This window comes from Lagenorhynchus albirostris, chromosome 6 (assembly GCF_949774975.1).
Source record: "Lagenorhynchus albirostris chromosome 6, mLagAlb1.1, whole genome shotgun sequence".
Classification (NCBI taxonomy): domain Eukaryota; kingdom Metazoa; phylum Chordata; class Mammalia; order Artiodactyla; family Delphinidae; genus Lagenorhynchus; species Lagenorhynchus albirostris.
Window position 1 is genome coordinate 21962179 of NC_083100.1, and position 18466 is coordinate 21980644.

At 39.0% G+C, this 18466-nt stretch overlaps 1 protein-coding gene across 7 annotated transcripts in view; it reads left to right on the plus strand.

Moving 5' to 3' along the window:
- FN1 (fibronectin 1) overlaps positions 1 to 18466 on the plus strand; it is a 69164-nt gene that overhangs the window by 37573 nt on the left and 13125 nt on the right. For 2 of the 7 annotated variants that reach the window (XM_060152169.1, XM_060152164.1), the window contains exons 23-35: positions 276 to 295; positions 2290 to 2548; positions 5188 to 5370; positions 7509 to 7598; positions 9695 to 9964; positions 10888 to 11004; positions 11675 to 11839; positions 12358 to 12513; positions 13195 to 13308; positions 14134 to 14403; positions 15573 to 15760; positions 16606 to 16693; positions 17549 to 17725. In XM_060152169.1, coding sequence (XP_060008152.1) covers positions 276 to 295; positions 2290 to 2548; positions 5188 to 5370; positions 7509 to 7598; positions 9695 to 9964; positions 10888 to 11004; positions 11675 to 11839; positions 12358 to 12513; positions 13195 to 13308; positions 14134 to 14403; positions 15573 to 15760; positions 16606 to 16693; positions 17549 to 17725 — 2097 coding nt within the window. Of the gene's footprint in view, positions 1 to 275; positions 296 to 2289; positions 2549 to 3800; positions 4074 to 5187; positions 5371 to 7508; positions 7599 to 9694; positions 9965 to 10887; positions 11005 to 11674; positions 11840 to 12357; positions 12514 to 13194; positions 13309 to 14133; positions 14404 to 15572; positions 15761 to 16605; positions 16694 to 17548; positions 17726 to 18466 lie in introns of all 7 variants that reach the window. The other 5 variants (XM_060152168.1, XM_060152165.1, XM_060152166.1 and 2 more) reach the window with 3 other exon arrangements.

Genomic DNA, 18466 nt, shown 5'->3' on the forward strand with positions numbered 1-18466 from the left:
CCTGGGAGAGGAGTTCCACCCCAGGTAAGCCTGGGATGTATCATAGGGCAAGTATATGCAATGCCTTCCCAAGACAAAGTTTAGAAACTGTGTTCCCCTCAGAGAAAGGGTCAAAATTATAAGTACCTAGCTTTCCATAAAAAAATACAGGCATACATCATAGAGTGACATATAGGGTGTTTTACTGCATGTTTATTTAAATTACAGGAAAGAGAGCAAGGTAGACCCTTATTGAGCTATAGGGAATCATGAGGGCTGAGGAAAAGCATTCTGAGCAGTCAGTCCTTTCTGCTCAGTGGCATTCCAAACCGCCAAACAAATGGCTGAAGTTATACTTCCTAATTTTCCATTTGTGGGTTATCATAGATTCTAAGTATATTACTCAATAAACTTAGATATTTCACAAATATTTTATCATGAGTTGCACCACAAAAATCTCAGGGTAGAAATGACCTCCATTTTACAGAGTGAAAAAACGGAGACTCAGAAAAAAATCGACTTACCCATAGTCTCAAATTTTAAATGTTACAGAACTGGGATTGTAACTTAAGTGCTCAGACTCACTCTTAACACCAGACTTCAAGTATTTGGATTTTTAATTGTTAGTTTGTTTTACTTATACTCAATAATGAGAAATTTGGCTAACTGGCATTCCATGACTGTTTTTAAAGCTTTACATAAAGCTTCTGTCTAGGGCTTCCCTGGTGGCGCAGTGGTTGAGAGTCCGCCTGTCAATGCAGGGGACAAGAGATCGTGCCCCGGTCCTGGAAGGTCCCACGTGCCGCAGAGCGGCTGGGCCCGTGAGCCATGGCTGCTGAGCCTGTGCGTCCAGAGCCTGTGCTCCACGACGGGAGAGGCCACAACAGTGAGAGACCCGCATACCGCAAAAAAACAAACAAACAAAAAAAACAGCTTCTGTCTAAACTCGTTCACACATATTAAAAAAAAAATTATTTATAGTATCCTAAAACGTGTAAAGATACCTATGGCAATATTCAAGTACCATGATGTACCAGGGCAATGGAAAGCGAAATTTTAGGCATTCCTGACCTTTGCCAAGTCCATGTGAAAGTCTCTTTCAATGAGAAGTGTAAACTAAAATATTTAATATGGGGTATATTGGGGGAATCACTATTGAGATATCAGGATACTCATTACTGAGGAAATTCTAAATTAAACAAATTTCAAAATTAAACAAAAACAGAAATGCCAACTAATGTTGATGGTACCTATAACTCCTATGCTTTTTCATTAATGGCTATATTTAGTTTATTATTTCACTCTTTCTATTTGTACTCTAATCTTTTAAACAGTTCTTCCCTTTGCTTGGGCACACAGCTAAGGCAATTTATTTATAAGTCAGATCAATATGTGCAGTCACACGCAATAAAGCTAGCTTAAAATATCCTTTTTAATTCCCCTCTGAAGTAAAGTGACTTTAGTGAAGTTTTCATTATCTGTGGAAACATCATTTAAGCCAAACTACACTATTTCCAGCTGAATCACTCTAAATTTGAAACTTTTAGGTTGGCAAGTTGCATGCCTGTCAGAAGCTAGATCATTAATATTTAGTCTTAATGGATGGCTTAGCCTGTCCATCTGAATGGTCACTAGCCAGTGTAATGACCCAAACATTGATTTCCCATCCACTTGGATTTCCTTGTATAGACCACTTCAGTGGCCACCCTATTCCTAATTATAAAATGTACCATCATTTTCTCTCCCTTTAGTAAGTTTAACTTAAATATACTTCCTTGCTTTACTTTTAGTCTTTCCCCGTGGATTTCAGTTCATCACTATTTTAATTTGAATGTCTCTCTCCTCCCCTCAACCCTCTCGCTGCCCCACTTCTATGATTCCTGAAGTCTTCAGCAGTTAATATACTTTTTCCAGGATAAGTAGAGCCGCTTTTGCTTTTTACTTTTTCTCCTTTCCTATTCCCTTCCTGTAAATCCCATAGGTTTAGACCTTGGAAATTAGGAGAGCCCACTTTGGGGAATGTGCCTAAGGGTGAGAGCCATTCCATCCCAGCAGGTAAAATAGAATAGTCTTCAGCTGTCCTGCAAATGATCCATTAAGAAAAACAGGGTAGAGTGGTAGAAGGACCATGGAATTTAGAGACAGAAAAGCTTTTGGTAATCATTTCCCCTTTCCAAGATTTTCTTAAACTGAGGATATTAATACCTCCCTCAAAGGGTTGTTGTAAGCCCCGAAAGACAATAGGTAGAGTCTTCAATACATAAATGCTGAGTCCTCTCCCCATTCCCTTTCGAGGGTACGTCGTTGGAGTTGAGTTTAATAGGCTCTGGGTCACAAATGTTCTGGGCAGTAACTTCCTCCTTTCTGTTTTCTCCAGACATTACTGGCTATAGAATTACCACCACCCCTACAAATGGCCAGCAGGGCTATTCTTTGGAAGAAGTGGTCCATGCCGATCAGAGTTCCTGCACTTTTGAAAACCTGAGTCCTGGCCTGGAGTACAATGTCAGTGTTTACACTGTCAAAGATGACAAGGAAAGTGTCCCTATCTCTGATACCATCATGCCAGGTAATGGAAAAATAAGCTATTATCCTCAGAGTGGCAGTTGCAGTAAGAGTGGGGATTGGCATCTTAATCCTCAGTTGGTTGAATGTGTCAAATATGTTTGGGATTTAATTCTGACCTCCGAACCACACTCTCTAGAACCATGAAGTCAAGGCAACTATTTGGACAAATGCTTGCTGTTAACACTGCTTGACTCTCTGCTTCACTGGGATGCTCTTTGTCTCGATGGGTATGCAATGGAGTGGCAACCATGGCATTAACTCTGTACTGTCCGCTCACGTGGAACTATTACTAAAATGATGTCATGTGTCTGTACTCAGTACTGACAGGCGAAAAGTAATATGGTAAATGCATCCCATCCGTACATTTGTGCCTGATCTTACAGTCTCCGTATGTGAGCACTGAAATAGCTCTTGGTTGACACATTCATTTCTTCATCGTGCCGTTTCAAATTCTTTTTTTAAAATTGAAAAAAAAAAAAAAAGAAAGGCCACACCTTTAGGGTGTTCTTTCTTCTGGATTGAATGACAACATTGAAAAGACCTATTTAGGGATAGGTTTGTTGTTTGTCCAAAATTGAATCGTGACAGATGAAAGCATTGGACAGATTGTGTTCTTTGCATTATTTGGTGGAATGCTTTTACTAATGCTTCTTAAATAATTTTGATTATGAAATGAATAAAATATTAACAGTAGCCTTGGACTCAGGCCTGTCTTTCCCCTGAATGTGCTTTGGAGTGGCACATTTTATACCATACATTCATAATGCATTAGCATTATGACCGTGATGTTGTCATGAGTTTTTCTACTGGGAAAAAAAAGAAAAACTCATCAATCAATTTTTTTTTAACCCTCTTCATGAAAGTTTTATTTTCCTACTAAAATAGTTTTGGATTTTTTTTAAACTTTGCTGATACTTACTACAGGTATTACGTCTAGGTTCTAAGAATGGTTTCGACATCCTAAACAGGACTATAATTTTTAGAACCTGAGAGATTTAAATTTTACTGTTTGGGGGATTTTCAAAAAACAAACAAAAATCCCTGAAGTAATATTGTAACCTGTTTTATTCTCCCAGGGAAACGATTCATGGTGCTTAAAAAGTCTTTTCAGATAATATGGAGCAGACTGCATATTACCATCATTGCTTTAACACTATCAGTTTTACCACTAGTAACCTGATGTACACTGCTTTATTTTTTCCTCTTTTTTGCCTCTGTTTTCCTTTGCCCTCCTTTGCTTTGTAACTCAATAGAGGTGCCCCAGCTCACTGACCTAAGCTTTGTTGATATAACCGATTCAAGCATCGGCCTGAGGTGGACCCCGCTAAACTCTTCCACCATTATTGGGTACCGCATCACAGTAGTTGCGGCAGGAGAAGGTATCCCTATTTTTGAAGATTTTGTGGACTCCTCAGTAGGATACTACACAGTTACAGGGCTGGAGCCTGGCATTGACTATGACATCAGCGTTATCACTCTCATTAATGGCGGAGAGAGTGCCCCTACTACACTGACACAACAAACCGGTGAATTTTGAAAACTTCTGTTTTTGAGACATGGATGGTGTTGCATGCTGCCACCAGACACTCTGGTTAAATGTGGATGTTTCAAGGGAAAAGCCAGCAATTTGCCAAAGAGTAAGAGAGGGTGGATCGATTGGTAAGGAGTGGAATGCATATGCCAAACTGATTGGATGAAGATATATACAATAGTCTTAAGTACATTTTCATTTAAACCGTGAAGATGTGTAAAGCCAGAGATAGATATCTGATCTATCAAATACAAAATGGAAAAAGTTAATTGAATTTGCCGACCTAGAATTATTTTTTAAAAATCTAACATTAATACCAAATTGTATCATGAGCACCATTTAATAAGAAGAAATGTACTTCCAAAATGTAACATTAGACCCTTCTTTCTATTATTTGATAAACTCTACCATGTTCCTTCTTTGTGACTGTCTAAAAAACGATTGAAGTTTAGGGTAGAGTGGAAGGAGGTTTTTTTTGCAGTAGGAGAAAAAGAGACTTTGGAACATTCTAGATTTCATTGCCATGGTGAGGTAAAGAAACTCCTCTTTAACCACAGTCTGGGGACCAGCATGCAACATTATAAAGGTTCTCTGCCCTGCATGGTAAGAAACATGCTGAGAACCAATTTGCATGAACCCCTTTCACTTGTAAGTAGAATTCACTGAATGGAATTGTAGCTATGGCAGTAGCTGTAGTCATTCCTGTCAGAGGGAAATTTAAGACCCTCTTGTGTTTTTGTCTGTGTGCATGTGTATCTTTGGAAAGTATTGCTATGTTTCTCTTTGCTGTGTAGCAAGCTAAGCCTCTTCAGCCTGGGATTAAATAATCATCAGTTGTATTAATCATGTACATGGATTTTATGTATTTGAAAGTGAATTGAATTGACCCTTTAAAATATATTGATGGCAGAAAGGTTAAAGGGGCCTAACAGTACTGGGTGTAGTGTTTTATTTTTAACGGTAGTTCACTATGATTTAGATTAGACTATTTGCATGATGATGACTTGTTTCCTTTATGCATGAAATACTGGTTTTACCTTTCCAGCTATTCTTGTTAGCTTTAACTTTTAAGTGACATTAACTTAGTCTTCCTTCTTATTTGAAACCAGCTGTCCCTCCTCCCACTGACCTGCGATTTACCAATGTTGGTCCCGACACGATGCGTGTCACCTGGGCCCCACCTCCATCCATTGAATTGACCAACTTACTGGTGCGCTACTCGCCTGTGAAAAATGAGGAGGATGTTGCAGAATTGTCAGTTTCTCCTTCAGACAATGCAGTGTTCTTAACAAGTAAGCGGTCAAGTATATTTGTTCAATAAATACTAAGCTAGCACATAAGGAGGGGATTCCGTGTCCTCAGGTAGGAGCGAGAAAGATTAAGACAGCTACAACAGAACTACAGGCTAGACTCCAAATCTAACGTGCAGCTCTATAAATCTTGAAAGATGTCATGTTTGTTGTTATTTTAATATATCTTTGATATCTACAACTTTTTAAAAATCAGAGTGGAAAAACCCCAACAGTGAAGTTCAAAGACTTCAAACAAGTTCTGCTTCCAAATAAGCACATAAAAATAAAAGTGGGCCCAGAGAAATTATATGACTAAATCTTAGTGTTTAACGAGACAAAAAATGAGGATTGAAACTAGTGTCACGGTATCTGTCTTATTCTCATTTAAGTGTCAGCAGGTAATCTATTTGGCATTTGAAGACTTAGAAACAGTGACTGGTCACTCAGGGTACATCTGGATTCTAATTTGAAGAAAGAGCCAGAAGTGTAATTTGTACTTCAAAAAGAATCTGTTAGTAGGATTTCTCTGAAGCCTGAGGACTTAGAAAATAACTGAAACTAAAATAAACAACAACAATTTATGGAAATTGTTTCTAGTTTCTACCCTTTGAAATTGATATTTTTTATTAAAGAAAATAAAAGGAGGCTGCAACATGGTGCTGTTTCACATGTTGCTTCTCATTATTTTCACTGTAATAGTAAAATACACACATAAGAACAAAAAGCAAAAGCTTCTACATAAGGGAAAAACAGTTCACCTTTAGGTACATTACCAGATGATGGTCTGAAAACATCCTCTATCTTTCAAACGTATTTTAGAGAGTGAAATACAAAGAAAGGCAGCTCAGCACGACCATAGTCTTGGGTTCCAATTCTGTGGCTGAGGGCGAGAAATCCTCACGTCTGCCTATCAGTGGGGCTATGATTCTGTTCTGGAACATTCTGGAATCAGTAGTTACAGCATCACCCAATACACAAGGCTCTGCTTCGGGACCTCTGTCTGCCCCACCTTAGCCATAGACCTGTCGCATGTTATTCACATGCTCTAAGATCTTATTCTAGATTCTATTCTAGATGTCAAGGTAGCCATTTCCCCCCCCCTCCCCCAGAGAAGCCATTATTATCTTGTTTTACAGATGAAGCAACTGAGGTCTCCAGTGGCTAAGTAAATTGCCCCTGGTCAAGCAGGAAGGAGGAAAGGGGAGTCCAAGCATCCCACCTCCTAGTCTGGTGCTTCAGGGGCCCCTGCAGAAGGGGAGGTGGTGTAGAGGGGAATGGGGGTCTTTTGAGTAGGAGTTCAATGGTTAGAAACCTTACTCTGTACCTTTTCTGGTACCTCAGAATGAGAGAAGAGGAGACCCAGGAATATATATATTCAACTCTTAAGTATTCTGTTCTTACCTGAATAGGACAGAACCCATCACTCCCGATCAGTATGACCCTTTTCCAGCAAGGGTTAATTGTTAAGACCACTGGTCTTGGCTTAGGGCTCAACTCCTGTGTGATCTTGGGCGAATATATTGAAAAAATAACTTCTCTGTGCCTTAGTTTTGTCATTAGGAACTGGGGATAATTGTAAACCAAACTTGTGGAGGTAATAGATATGTTCATTATCTTGAATGTGGTGATGGTTTCACAAGCGTATACATTTGTCAAAATCTGTCAAATTAGACACTGTAAATATTTTCAGTTTATTGTTTGGCAATAAAGCAGCTTTAAAAAGTAGCAAACTAAAAAAGAAAAAAAAAGGTAGCAAACTACCTGCTAGGGTGATTGTGAGAGGTAAATGATATTCACAGTGCCACAGTCATTATCACATGCCCTCAACAGACGTGCAGTTAAGTGAATGATAGAAATATTACTGTGCTGCATGCAGCAACTCCATCTTATTTCGGATGCAGCTGAGTCATACCCACACAGGTGGAGCTGGGGGCAGGGCTTAGAGATGCTACAGGGCAAGGTGACCCTTCCTCATCACCTACTGACAGCCCCTCTGCAGGCAGCAACACTCACTTAGGTGTAAATAGGCTCTAAGACAGGACTCTTGGATATTTTATCCGTTGAAATAGTCCTAAGGGTGCTTTCGTTTTTCATTCTTTCAAGCACATTTTAAAAATAATTCCAACTTGCCTCTTCAGATCTCCTGCCTGGAACAGAGTATTTAGTCAGCGTCTCCAGTGTTTACGAGCAGCATGAGAGCGTACCTCTTAGAGGAAGACAGAAAACTGGTGAGTCATGTGGGCAACATGCTTATTGAGTAGCTTTCACCTACCGATTTTAAAGAGCAAAATTCCGTGCTACTTCTGAAAATACATCTCCATTTTTGTGGGAGTGCTTTTCACCTCGTCATTACCTTTGATCACTGGTCTTAAAAATTACGACATCTTATGGGAATGTAGTTGGTGCAGCCACTGTGGAAAACAGTATGGACGTTGCTCAGAAAACTAACAATAGAATTACCATATGATCCAGAAATCCCACTCCTGGGCATATATCCAGTCAAAACTATAATTCAAAAAGATACGAGCACTCCTATGCTCATAGCAGCACTGTTCACAATATCCAAGACATGGAAACAACCTAAAAGTGCATCAGCAGATGAATGGATAAAGAAGATGTGGCGTGTGTGTGTGTGTGTGTGTGTGTGTGTGTGTGTGTGTGTGTGTGTATATATATATATATATATACACACACACACACACACTGGACACTACTCAGCCATAAAAAAGAACAAAATAATGCCATTTGCAGCAACATGGATGGACCTAGAGATTATCATACTAAGTGAAGTAACTCAGAAAAAGAAAGACAAATACCATATGATATTACATATGTGGAATCTAAAATATGACACATGAACATATCTACGAAACAAAAACAGACTTAACAGACGTAGAGAACAGATTTGTGGTTGCCGTGGGGGAGGAGGGTGGGGAGGAAAGGACTGGGAGTTTGGGATTAGCAGATGCAAACTATTACATATAGGATGGATGAACAACAAGGTCCTACTGTATAGCACAGGGAATATTCAATAACCTATGAAAAACCATAATGGAAAAGAATATAAAAAAAGAGAATGTATGTATATGTATAACTGAGTCACTTTGCTGTACAGCAGAAATTAACATAACACTGTAAATCAACTATGCTTCAATTAAAAAAGTATTGATAGATTAAAAGAAATTAAGACACCTTATTCAACTATTACACTGACTTCCAATCACTAAGATTATACTCTCTGCTTCCAGGGAGGACTGAAATTAGTCCAGAAACTTTGTTGTCTATCTTTTTAAAAAAATCCCCCAAGAATAATATCTCATAATCTCTATTATTGAGAGGTGGTGAAATCCCTTCTCATTAGGCAGATCTGTCTAATGGCTGACCCAACACTGTCATTGTCATCTAAGTATTTTCCCTCTTTACTAAGTCAACAAGTTTATCTCTTTTTTCTACTTGATGAAATATTCATTTACTATAAAAAGAAGGTGAATAGAATCCCATAATATTATGTCCCTTCTTAAATATGAGTGCTTCTATTAATTTTTTCCTTTCAAAAAAGTGTAATTTAATATAGCCATCTATTTATTTCTTATAGTCCACTTGCTTCCAAAAAGAAGCTGTGGTATCTCAATTTGGTTTGAGTATATTATTGAATAGAGTAAGTAAATGTTATAACAAAAATGAAAATTGCTGGAAGTCCCAGAGAGGTTAAGTGATTTGAATTGAGATCAACTCTAAATTTTTGTTAATTTTTCTGCAATGCACTAAAAATTCTCAATTCATGAGGAATTACTTGCATTGTAATTTGTCCAGGATGACGTCTTATTTTCATTTTAGAAAGTTTTTTGTTTGGCATTCTTACCACCCTGTTGACATAGCAGTTCCCTCTTGAGTGTAGATAGCTTCTTTAAGAGCCAAACACTTAACCTGAGAGTGGGCAGATCTTGCCTTACTTTGAGAGGTACACTTATAAGGTAGAAATAGAATACTTGAACACTGAAGCCTTTGAAAATATCATTTCCCAGAATATCTCACACACCTGTCTTCAAATGTGATGCGGAAATCACTTGGATTACTTAGCAAAAGAAAAAAGAAAAGAATGCTTTTGGACATTTTGAACAGCGTCAGTTTATGATTTTGAAATTTATCTGTGGCTTAGAATCAGTGTATCATAACCTGAGGTTCATGGCACTTCACTGTGTTAGTGGAAAAGGATGGAAACACTGGATGGATGTTACTTTCCCTTACATTCTTCCTCACTTCCTAAGTTGGTGGTGTCTTTTTTTTCCTTTTTATCTCTTCCTCCCCTGGGTGGCAAAAACAGGTCTCGATTCCCCAACTGGCATTGACTTTTCTGATATCACTGCCAACTCTTTCACTGTCCATTGGATTGCTCCTCGAGCTACCATCACCGGCTACAAGATCCGCCATCATCCTGAGCACATGAGTGGAAGACCTCGGGAGGATCGAGTGCCCCCCTCTCGGAATTCCATCACACTCACCAATCTCAATCCGGGCACAGATTATGTGGTCAGCATTGTCGCTCTTAATGGCAAAGAGGAAAGTCCTTCCTTGGTTGGCCAGCAAACGACAGGTAACTTGTTTTCTGGTCTGCAAAGAAACTCAGAGGACTTTCCTATGCAGGTGATAGCTTCTCTGACATAGCTTTGTGTTGTCTGAGTCATCATCTCTCTCTCTTTTTTTAAAAAAATATTTATTTATTTATTTTGACTGTGCTGGGTCTTAGCTGTGGCACATGGGATCTTCATCGCGGCATGTGGGATCTTTTAGTTGCAGCATGCAGACTCAGTTGCGGCATGCATGCAGGATCTAGTTCCCCTACCAGGGGTCGAAGCCGGGTCCCCCGCATTGGGAGTCTTACCCACTGGACCACAAGGGAAGTCCCTGAGTCATCATCTCTTAAAAAAATAGATCATGGTTATGAGAATATATTAAAGAAGATAATTTCTTTATCTCAAGAAATTTCCCACCGGAGTTACTTATGCATTTCTAAGAACTGAAGTTTTATTCAAAATGTAGAAAACACTCTGTTTCAAAGTTCTCTTAAAAATTATTTTAATATAATCATGTACTTGTTCTTATAAGATAGATGCTTAAGTACTTAGGGGAGAAGTATCATCATACCTGTACTTTAGTCTCAAATGGATTAACAGAAAAATAGAGAGAGACAAGGAAATGTGGCAACTTCCCTAAGGGAAGGGAGTATGGGTGTCCATTATATAATTTTTATCACTTTTACGTGGTTTTAAAATTCTTTAAAATAAGAAGTTGAGGGGAAAACTCTCCAATACACTTGAACTAATCATCTCACCACGATTTGAATTGTCTCCTTCACCCCTTACTTGCATTGTTCATAATTTTTAATTTTGCTAATTTTGAGTAGTACTTACATTATTATATGAAGGAATCCTAAAGGCAGTGACCCGGAAAATGAGCAAAAGGTGGATCTGGGCATCCTTTGAAAGTTACAGATGTGAAAACTTTCCCATGTTCTAGTTTCTGATGTTCCAAGGGACCTGGAAGTCATCGCTGCAACCCCCACTAGCCTGTTGATCAGCTGGGATGCTCCGGCCGTTACAGTGAGATATTACAGGATCACCTATGGAGAAACAGGTGCGTTAGTGAAGTGCTACTTCACAGTCTGATTGAGTATTCTGTCATGGGTAACACGAAAGCCCAGCAATGGATACATAATTAAAGAAGCTTTGACAAGTCCATTCGCTGGAGCCTTGACTTCTTTCTAAGAGTATGTGGGAAATATGTATGACATAACTGGTGGCAAAATCAAGAAAAAAGTTGTTTGTATAACACTAGAGGGGAACAACAGAGCTGAGGAAGAAGGATTTTAAATTCACAAGTGTATTATCAGTGGTGAAATAATAAGTGATTTGTATTTATCTTCCTTTTCCTTTCCTATATTTTCAAAATTTTATTTAACATGAATGTATTCCATTAAGATTTTGAAAAAAGACCACAATATATGCAACCTTGGGTTGAGGACTACCTTCTCTCCCTTTCTAATTTTAATCTACCACATGTTAAAGCTGGAATGTTAAAATAGCATGAACTGCAATTTTCTCTCAATTTTTACACACTCATCAAGGCTTACTACCTGCATAAATAAATAGACCTTTCTGTTCAGGCCCTGTTTAATAGCACTTTTTTAAAGGGAATAAGCAAATATGTAACTTACAAGCTGCTCTCAATACGTTAATTCAGTTACTCAGCAATCCCTAAGTGTCTCTCAGCCCCTCACACTTTAAATTCATCCCTTTTCAAACAGGAGGAAATAGCCCTGTCCAGGAGTTCACTGTGCCTGGGAGCAAGTCTACAGCTACCATCAGTGGTCTTAAACCTGGAGCAGACTACACCATCACCGTTTATGCTGTCACTGGCCGTGGGGACAGCCCGGCAAGCAGCAAGCCCATTTCCATTGATTACCGAACAGGTACTGACTCGTCTTCTGGGATGACACAGGCTCATTTACTCAGATAGCTTTTACTATGTTCTCCCAAAGTATTTTCTTCATTGTGGAATTGATTTTCTTTTTTAATAAGATGAAGCAACAGCTACAGAGTTTTGAGCCAGATATACAAGGAAGCACCCCAAGGGCAAGGATTTTTGTCTGTTTTGTTGATGGATGTATTCCATGAGCCTATAATAGAGACAGGGACAGAGGATGTTGAGTAAATATTTGTTAATAGATGAGCTAATAAGGTAAGGAGGCAAACATCTACAGGAAATGTAGTTTCTTTGTGAATGAAGCAGCCATCTCGAAAATAGGCAGTAGTATCAAGATGCAGGTATCACCTCTCGAAATTCTCTGTTTCTGCAGAGGAAACACCTGGGGGTCATTAATAGTAGTAAGAGATTATTCTATCTGTATCAGAACTGGAGATGAGGACTTGTCTAGTCTTGTCCCCATGGACGGGGGCTTCATTGGTTTCTCCTGGTTTTTATTTGTAGAAATTGACAAACCATCCCAGATGCAAGTGACTGATGTCCAGGACAACAGCATTAGTGTCAGGTGGCTGCCTTCAAGTTCCCCTGTTACCGGTTACAGAGTGACCACTACTCCTAAAAATGGCCCAGGACCATCGAAAACAATGACTGCAGGTCCAGGTAAGAATAGCCAGCACCTCACATACATCAGGATAAACAGAGTAGGACCGCACAATATGCTTTTTTAAATAAATGACTACCTGGCTCTGAGTACTATACAGTTTCGTATCACATGTCAGAGTTTCCCCGTTTGTGTATTCGGGGCTCAAGGCTGTTAACAGCTCCCTCCACAGTAGAATTTTCAGGACGAGTGCCTTTCTGTTTTTACATGTGTAGCAGTGTTTGATGGTGTGGACATCTTGAATTAGTAGGTTCATCTTTGTGGTTTTGTTTATCATGCACACTAAGAAGACAGAGATGGGCCTAACTGACTTTTAAAGATTCTTTTAGCTCTTGGTTTTGTTTTCATATAAAGTAATTGTGAAATTAGGATTCTAAGGCAATATTTTAAAGTCCAGTTAATTTTCATTTTCTCAAGAGCAGCATCATTCATTGTTGGTGGCATCATATTCAATTTTAGAGCTTATCCTTTAGTGTGGCTTCACTCCAATATGGTAATTTGTATTAGCAATGAACGTGTCTGTCCAAGAGGAAATCCATGTGTGACGCCTCCATATTTTCATGCTAATTCTGCAAATGAAAATTCCAGGCCACCACGCATTTACTACCGAACTCTGAAAGTCACTTGGTTGTCATAGTGAATGACATAGATGCTGCCTTTTCTTTTCACTCCCTTTGCAGATCAAACAGAAATGACAATTGAAGGCTTGCAGCCCACAGTGGAGTACGTGGTTAGTGTCTACGCTCAGAATCGAAACGGAGAGAGTCAGCCTCTGGTTCAGACAGCAGTAACCAGTATGTAACCAGTGCCTGTTTTCCATGTTCAAAGTCAAATTTTGTGCTTAGGTGTCTGGATACCTAGTTGGTATCTTGAGCTGAGCTCTTTGCAAACATTTTTCCTTCTCAGTGCCAAGGAATGAACATATAGGGAGAGAAGTTGTGGAACTACCATAGTTAGTTGCTGTGCTTTGAATTTCTCCTGCTCAAATCGCCTCAGCAAAATCTTATTAGCCTATAGCAAATCTACAAAATATTTTGCTAGCACCTTCTTTTCTACAACTGGATGGTAAAGTTGATTGAAGTGTGCCTCATGAAACTATTATGTTTCAAGCATTTGTGGCTGGACCAGACTGTGGCTGGACCAACGTTTAATGTAAATATTATATTTATATTAAATATACATACATTACAATATTCAATGGGGAGGGAGGGGGAGAGTTAAAGAAAGAATATAACAATCTGAATCTAACATTGAAAATCAACTTTGCCATTTCCAAGGTATAAAAAATCCAGGTCTGTGAGACTAACATCACATTGCAAAAACAAATCTTGGTAGAATATCTTAAAATGAATATAAATAAATCCTCATCTGGGGACATTTTGCAGGGTATCTCCGCATCTCATGTACACCTATGTTTTAATAAGTGATGCGACATTAAATATTTTCTGAACGAAAAAGCCTTAAGCAAGGATCAAGTAATTTTCCATTTAATAGTGGGTTAATTGGAATTTAATTCATCAAAGAAAAATGGTATCTGCAGAACTGCTTTGCATGTTATAAAAATGCTTATTTCGCAACTTGCTTTTCACATAACCTCTTACCATTAATTTGCCTAACAGACATTGATCGCCCTAAAGGACTGGCATTCACTGATGTGGATGTCGATTCCATCAAAATTGCTTGGGAAAGCCCACAGGGGCAAGTTTCCAGGTACAGGGTGACCTACTCGAGCCCTGAGGATGGAATCCATGAGCTATTCCCTGCACCTGATGGTGAAGAAGAGACTGCAGAGCTGCAAGGCCTCAGGCCGGGTTCTGAGTACACAGTCAGTGTGGTTGCCTTGCACGATGATATGGAGAGCCAGCCCCTGATTGGAACCCAGTCCACAGGTATATCGTTAATTGCACTGCTGGGTGCTCATGGGAGCAGCGGCTTTATGCCCTGCTGAATGCATTCTACTTTATCAGGCTATCGATTCCCGTGCAAGTGGGTACCCCCAAAATCCACCTGTCTATTAGGAAAGACCCTCTTTAAAGAAGAATAGTAAGAAGCAATAAAATGTAGGTGACGTTTACATAAAGTCTAATGAAAGGAAATTTTGGAGTAGCTTGGTTTCCAAACAAGGTTATAAAGCGAGACATTTGAAGAGAACATGAAAATTGTGGATTATTTCCTAAGCCTTGACTCTCTGTGGTTACTTATGCTCATTGTATGTAAAGGAAAGAAATTTGGCATCCTAAGGAACCCAAACTGGGCCATTTCATAGCAGCAGGATTCTGAGAACACGTGGGTAAGACCTTCCTTCTCTGGTTAGAGATAATGTGCTAGGTGTATAATTTGCTAAAAGGATTGAGAATCAGACACATAGGAAACAGTTGATAGGGCAAATGCTTTCCACCTTCTTTAAACTCTCATGCTTTATTTCTAAAGCAGAGTGGAATGCTAAAGATGTCTCCTCGTGACAGCATAAACCCTGGAGGTGACAATCTATATTATTGCTCTTTGCTTCTCTTTTCTGCTTCTGTTGTGAGCCAATTTTCTTCTGCTGCTGCACCACAGAGAATACTTCAAATTTAGCAGTGATATCCTCCATGAGGTCCAAACAAAGAGAATAAAATCATAATTCTGTCTTTGGAGGGATGAAATACTCTGTGAGATGGTTTTCCATACAAAGATAATTTCTGTCAGAAAGGGGCTACTGCTCATCTTTCCATAGAAATGGAAAGATCCATCCTAATGGCCAATAAGCCAATTTGACTTTAATTTATTAAGGGAAAGCAAAAAAACCAACTGCTAAAACCTTAAGTCTCAGAGTTTTGGCATTTACCCAAGTGCTTCCAGTGATTCTGAGCACTGCTGGATAAAAAACACATATTTTTCAGCAAACGTTTTCTTCATTTTGCACCCCCTTTTGTCCTTACTTGTACTGAATCTTTGCTTGACTAGGGTACCCACCCAACCAAACAAGTACAACCTATCTACTTCTCGGAAGTCACTTTATTTTCCCCCTTTCCCCATTTACTGTAAAATAACCTCTAACCAATGACCATCCTGACAGCCATTCCTGCACCAACCAACCTGAAGTTCACCCAGGTTTCACCAACCAGCCTGGCCGCCCAGTGGACGGCACCCAATGTTCAGCTCACTGGATATCGAGTGCGAGTGACCCCTAAGGAGAAGACCGGACCAATGAAGGAAATCAACCTTGCTCCCGATAGCTCATCTGTGGTTGTATCAGGACTCATGGTAAGAAGTGTCCTTTTTCTCATTGGACTAAAGAAGTAGGTCATTTCTTACACAGTTGAAGGTGGTGGAAATATAATAAATCTGTGTTCTTTGCCTCTGCCGTCAAATTAAATTTATCATAATTTTGTATCAAGTAGAATTACTTTGTGTTGACCTAAGCTATCAGGGACAGAATTTTATGAGCAGCATTGGATGTTGCATAGCTCTTTAAGTGTATTCTGTTTATTTTAAAATGTTGTATTGTGTGTGAAGGGGGGGCAATTTATATATCCATAGGCTGAATGCATAAATCTACTTTAGTTATGCTTTTTCTCAGCCCTGTTACCTTTGCAAGGAATATTCTCCACTTTTTACCAACCCAGCCTGATACTACCTTCCTTAAGTCATTTTTAATCCTTCTAGATGTGCATACAGAAAGCTAGCCAGGAACCTAGGAAATTGTTCTACTTCTTAACATAAGGCCAATTCCAGGAGAAACTACAGAAAGAGCGTTCAGAGATAGACTATTCTCTTTGCCTCTCTATGATCAGAAAAATTCATGATTTGCACCTGTCAGATCATCAAAGAGAAAAACAGGCTAATACCATTTTCCTCATTTTGTATCAGCTTAGCATAAATATGTAAGTTATGGCTTACTTGGGCTCAACCCCAGGTGCATTTTTTAATTCATGTAATTAAATATCTTGTCAGTGTAGGAAGGAAATTAATATAGGAACTTACAGTTCTGCGGGTTTTGCTAGCTTACTTTTTCTTTTCTAACCATTGCATTTTTTCTAACGCTGGAGTGAAAATTCCTGGGCTTCAGAAGATCACATTGCTAAAGCTTACTGCGCCCTTCTTTCTAGGTGGCCACTAAATACGAAGTGAGCGTCTATGCTCTAAAGGACACTTTGACAAGCAGACCAGCTCAGGGGGTCGTCACGACTCTGGAGAGTGAGTAATCAAACTTTTTAGTGTCAAAGAACGTTCTGGATAAACAAAAATTAAAGAATGGCAAATGCTTTCTAGATCACTAAGTGAACAATGGAATGATTCCCAGTTTGGAAATAGATTTGCTTTCCTAGTTACTACTGTTGCCTCCTGTGCCTCTCCAGAAAGTGGTCTCCTGGCGCGTACGTGCAGTCACTTCATGATGTGCTAGAGTTGGTGCAGTAAACTAAGACTAACACCTAGGTTATGTTCTACTGGTTAGAATTTGTTTTCATAGAGTTAAGTTTGAGGAGGACGCGTTGGCTTCTGTTGTATCTAACAGTGCAGTAAGGGTTGGACAGTACTGGGCCCGGGTTCTAGTTTTCTGCCATAACAATAACCCACAGTTATTCTTTCTCAGAAATCACGTAAAGTGTCAAAGTCTTCTCATCTATGACATAGGGATGGCGTTGCACCTGTTGAGAAAAAAATATGAATCTATATAAGAATGAGAAAACACTAGCAATACATTATTATATATATACCTTCCTTATATTATTACATATATTTTATATTATAATAACAGTAATTTTAACACTCACTGAGGTATTTGTAGATATAGAAAGCCAGCCTTGGGAACCACTGACAGTACTTGTAAAGCTTTTCAGTTCTTAAAAAAAATAGTACACGAGGTGAATATTTTCATGCTTCCTAATTACTGTCTGCTTTTTCTCTCGACGCCACAGGAGAAAATCTATACATTATTAGTCATGTGTAGAAATTGATGTATTTGTATAGAATAAAGAAACGTTTTAAAATATCGAAACCTTACCTATATGAGCCAGCCAGGCACTAATCTCTGGCTGTCATCCTGTGCAGATGTCAGCCCTCCAAGAAGGGCCCGTGTGACAGATGCTACTGAGACCACCATCACCATTAGCTGGAGAACCAAGACTGAGACGATCACCGGCTTCCAAGTCGATGCCATCCCAGCCAACGGCCAGACTCCGATTCAGAGAACCATCAAGCCAGATGTCAGAAGCTACACCATCACAGGTCCGGGAGCTCACATTTGATAACTGCCATTCACAACATAAATTAGCTTATTAGTCTTTCTACCACTTACACTGATTAAATTTATCTTCAGTGTTTTATGATAACCCAGCTCTATTTTTTACAACGTATTTTCATCCCATGATCAAAACATTTTGTCCTGTGAACGCCTGGTTTTGTCTAATGTTTGCCAGAGGAATGGCATAAGTCCCATTCATCAGAGATCTTTCATCAATGAACCCTCTCTTATGGGAAAAAATATATATATACATAATGCTTGAGAGCCAAAAGAATCTCAGTGATAGTGTCTACTTCTTAACATTCACGTAGATTATAAAGCAGAATTAAATTTGAAAAAGCAAACGACACTACTTCATAGAGATCAAAGTTGTTGTCAGATAATGTTCAATATCTGGGTCAATTTAGGTCTTTTTGAGATTGAAAATTCTGATTCCAGTTCCCAACCAGTGACCATCTGATAAAACACAGTCAGCAGGTGCTCACCCCTATCACCAAGATAGTCACTTCTAACAGCATTTTGGGATTTTAAAATTTATTTTAGCCAGTGTCTTTTTGTGCATCTGTGCCTTTCTTTTGAGATGTCCTTCTCATGAGCAGTTAACACCCATACCATGCTCTAATTTATTGTTCAAATGTGAACCACTTCCTTGGTCTGTATAAACAGGCAATGATAGGCGGAACCATGAAAATTGCAGATGAGTTTGAAAATTTTCCTAGTAAATG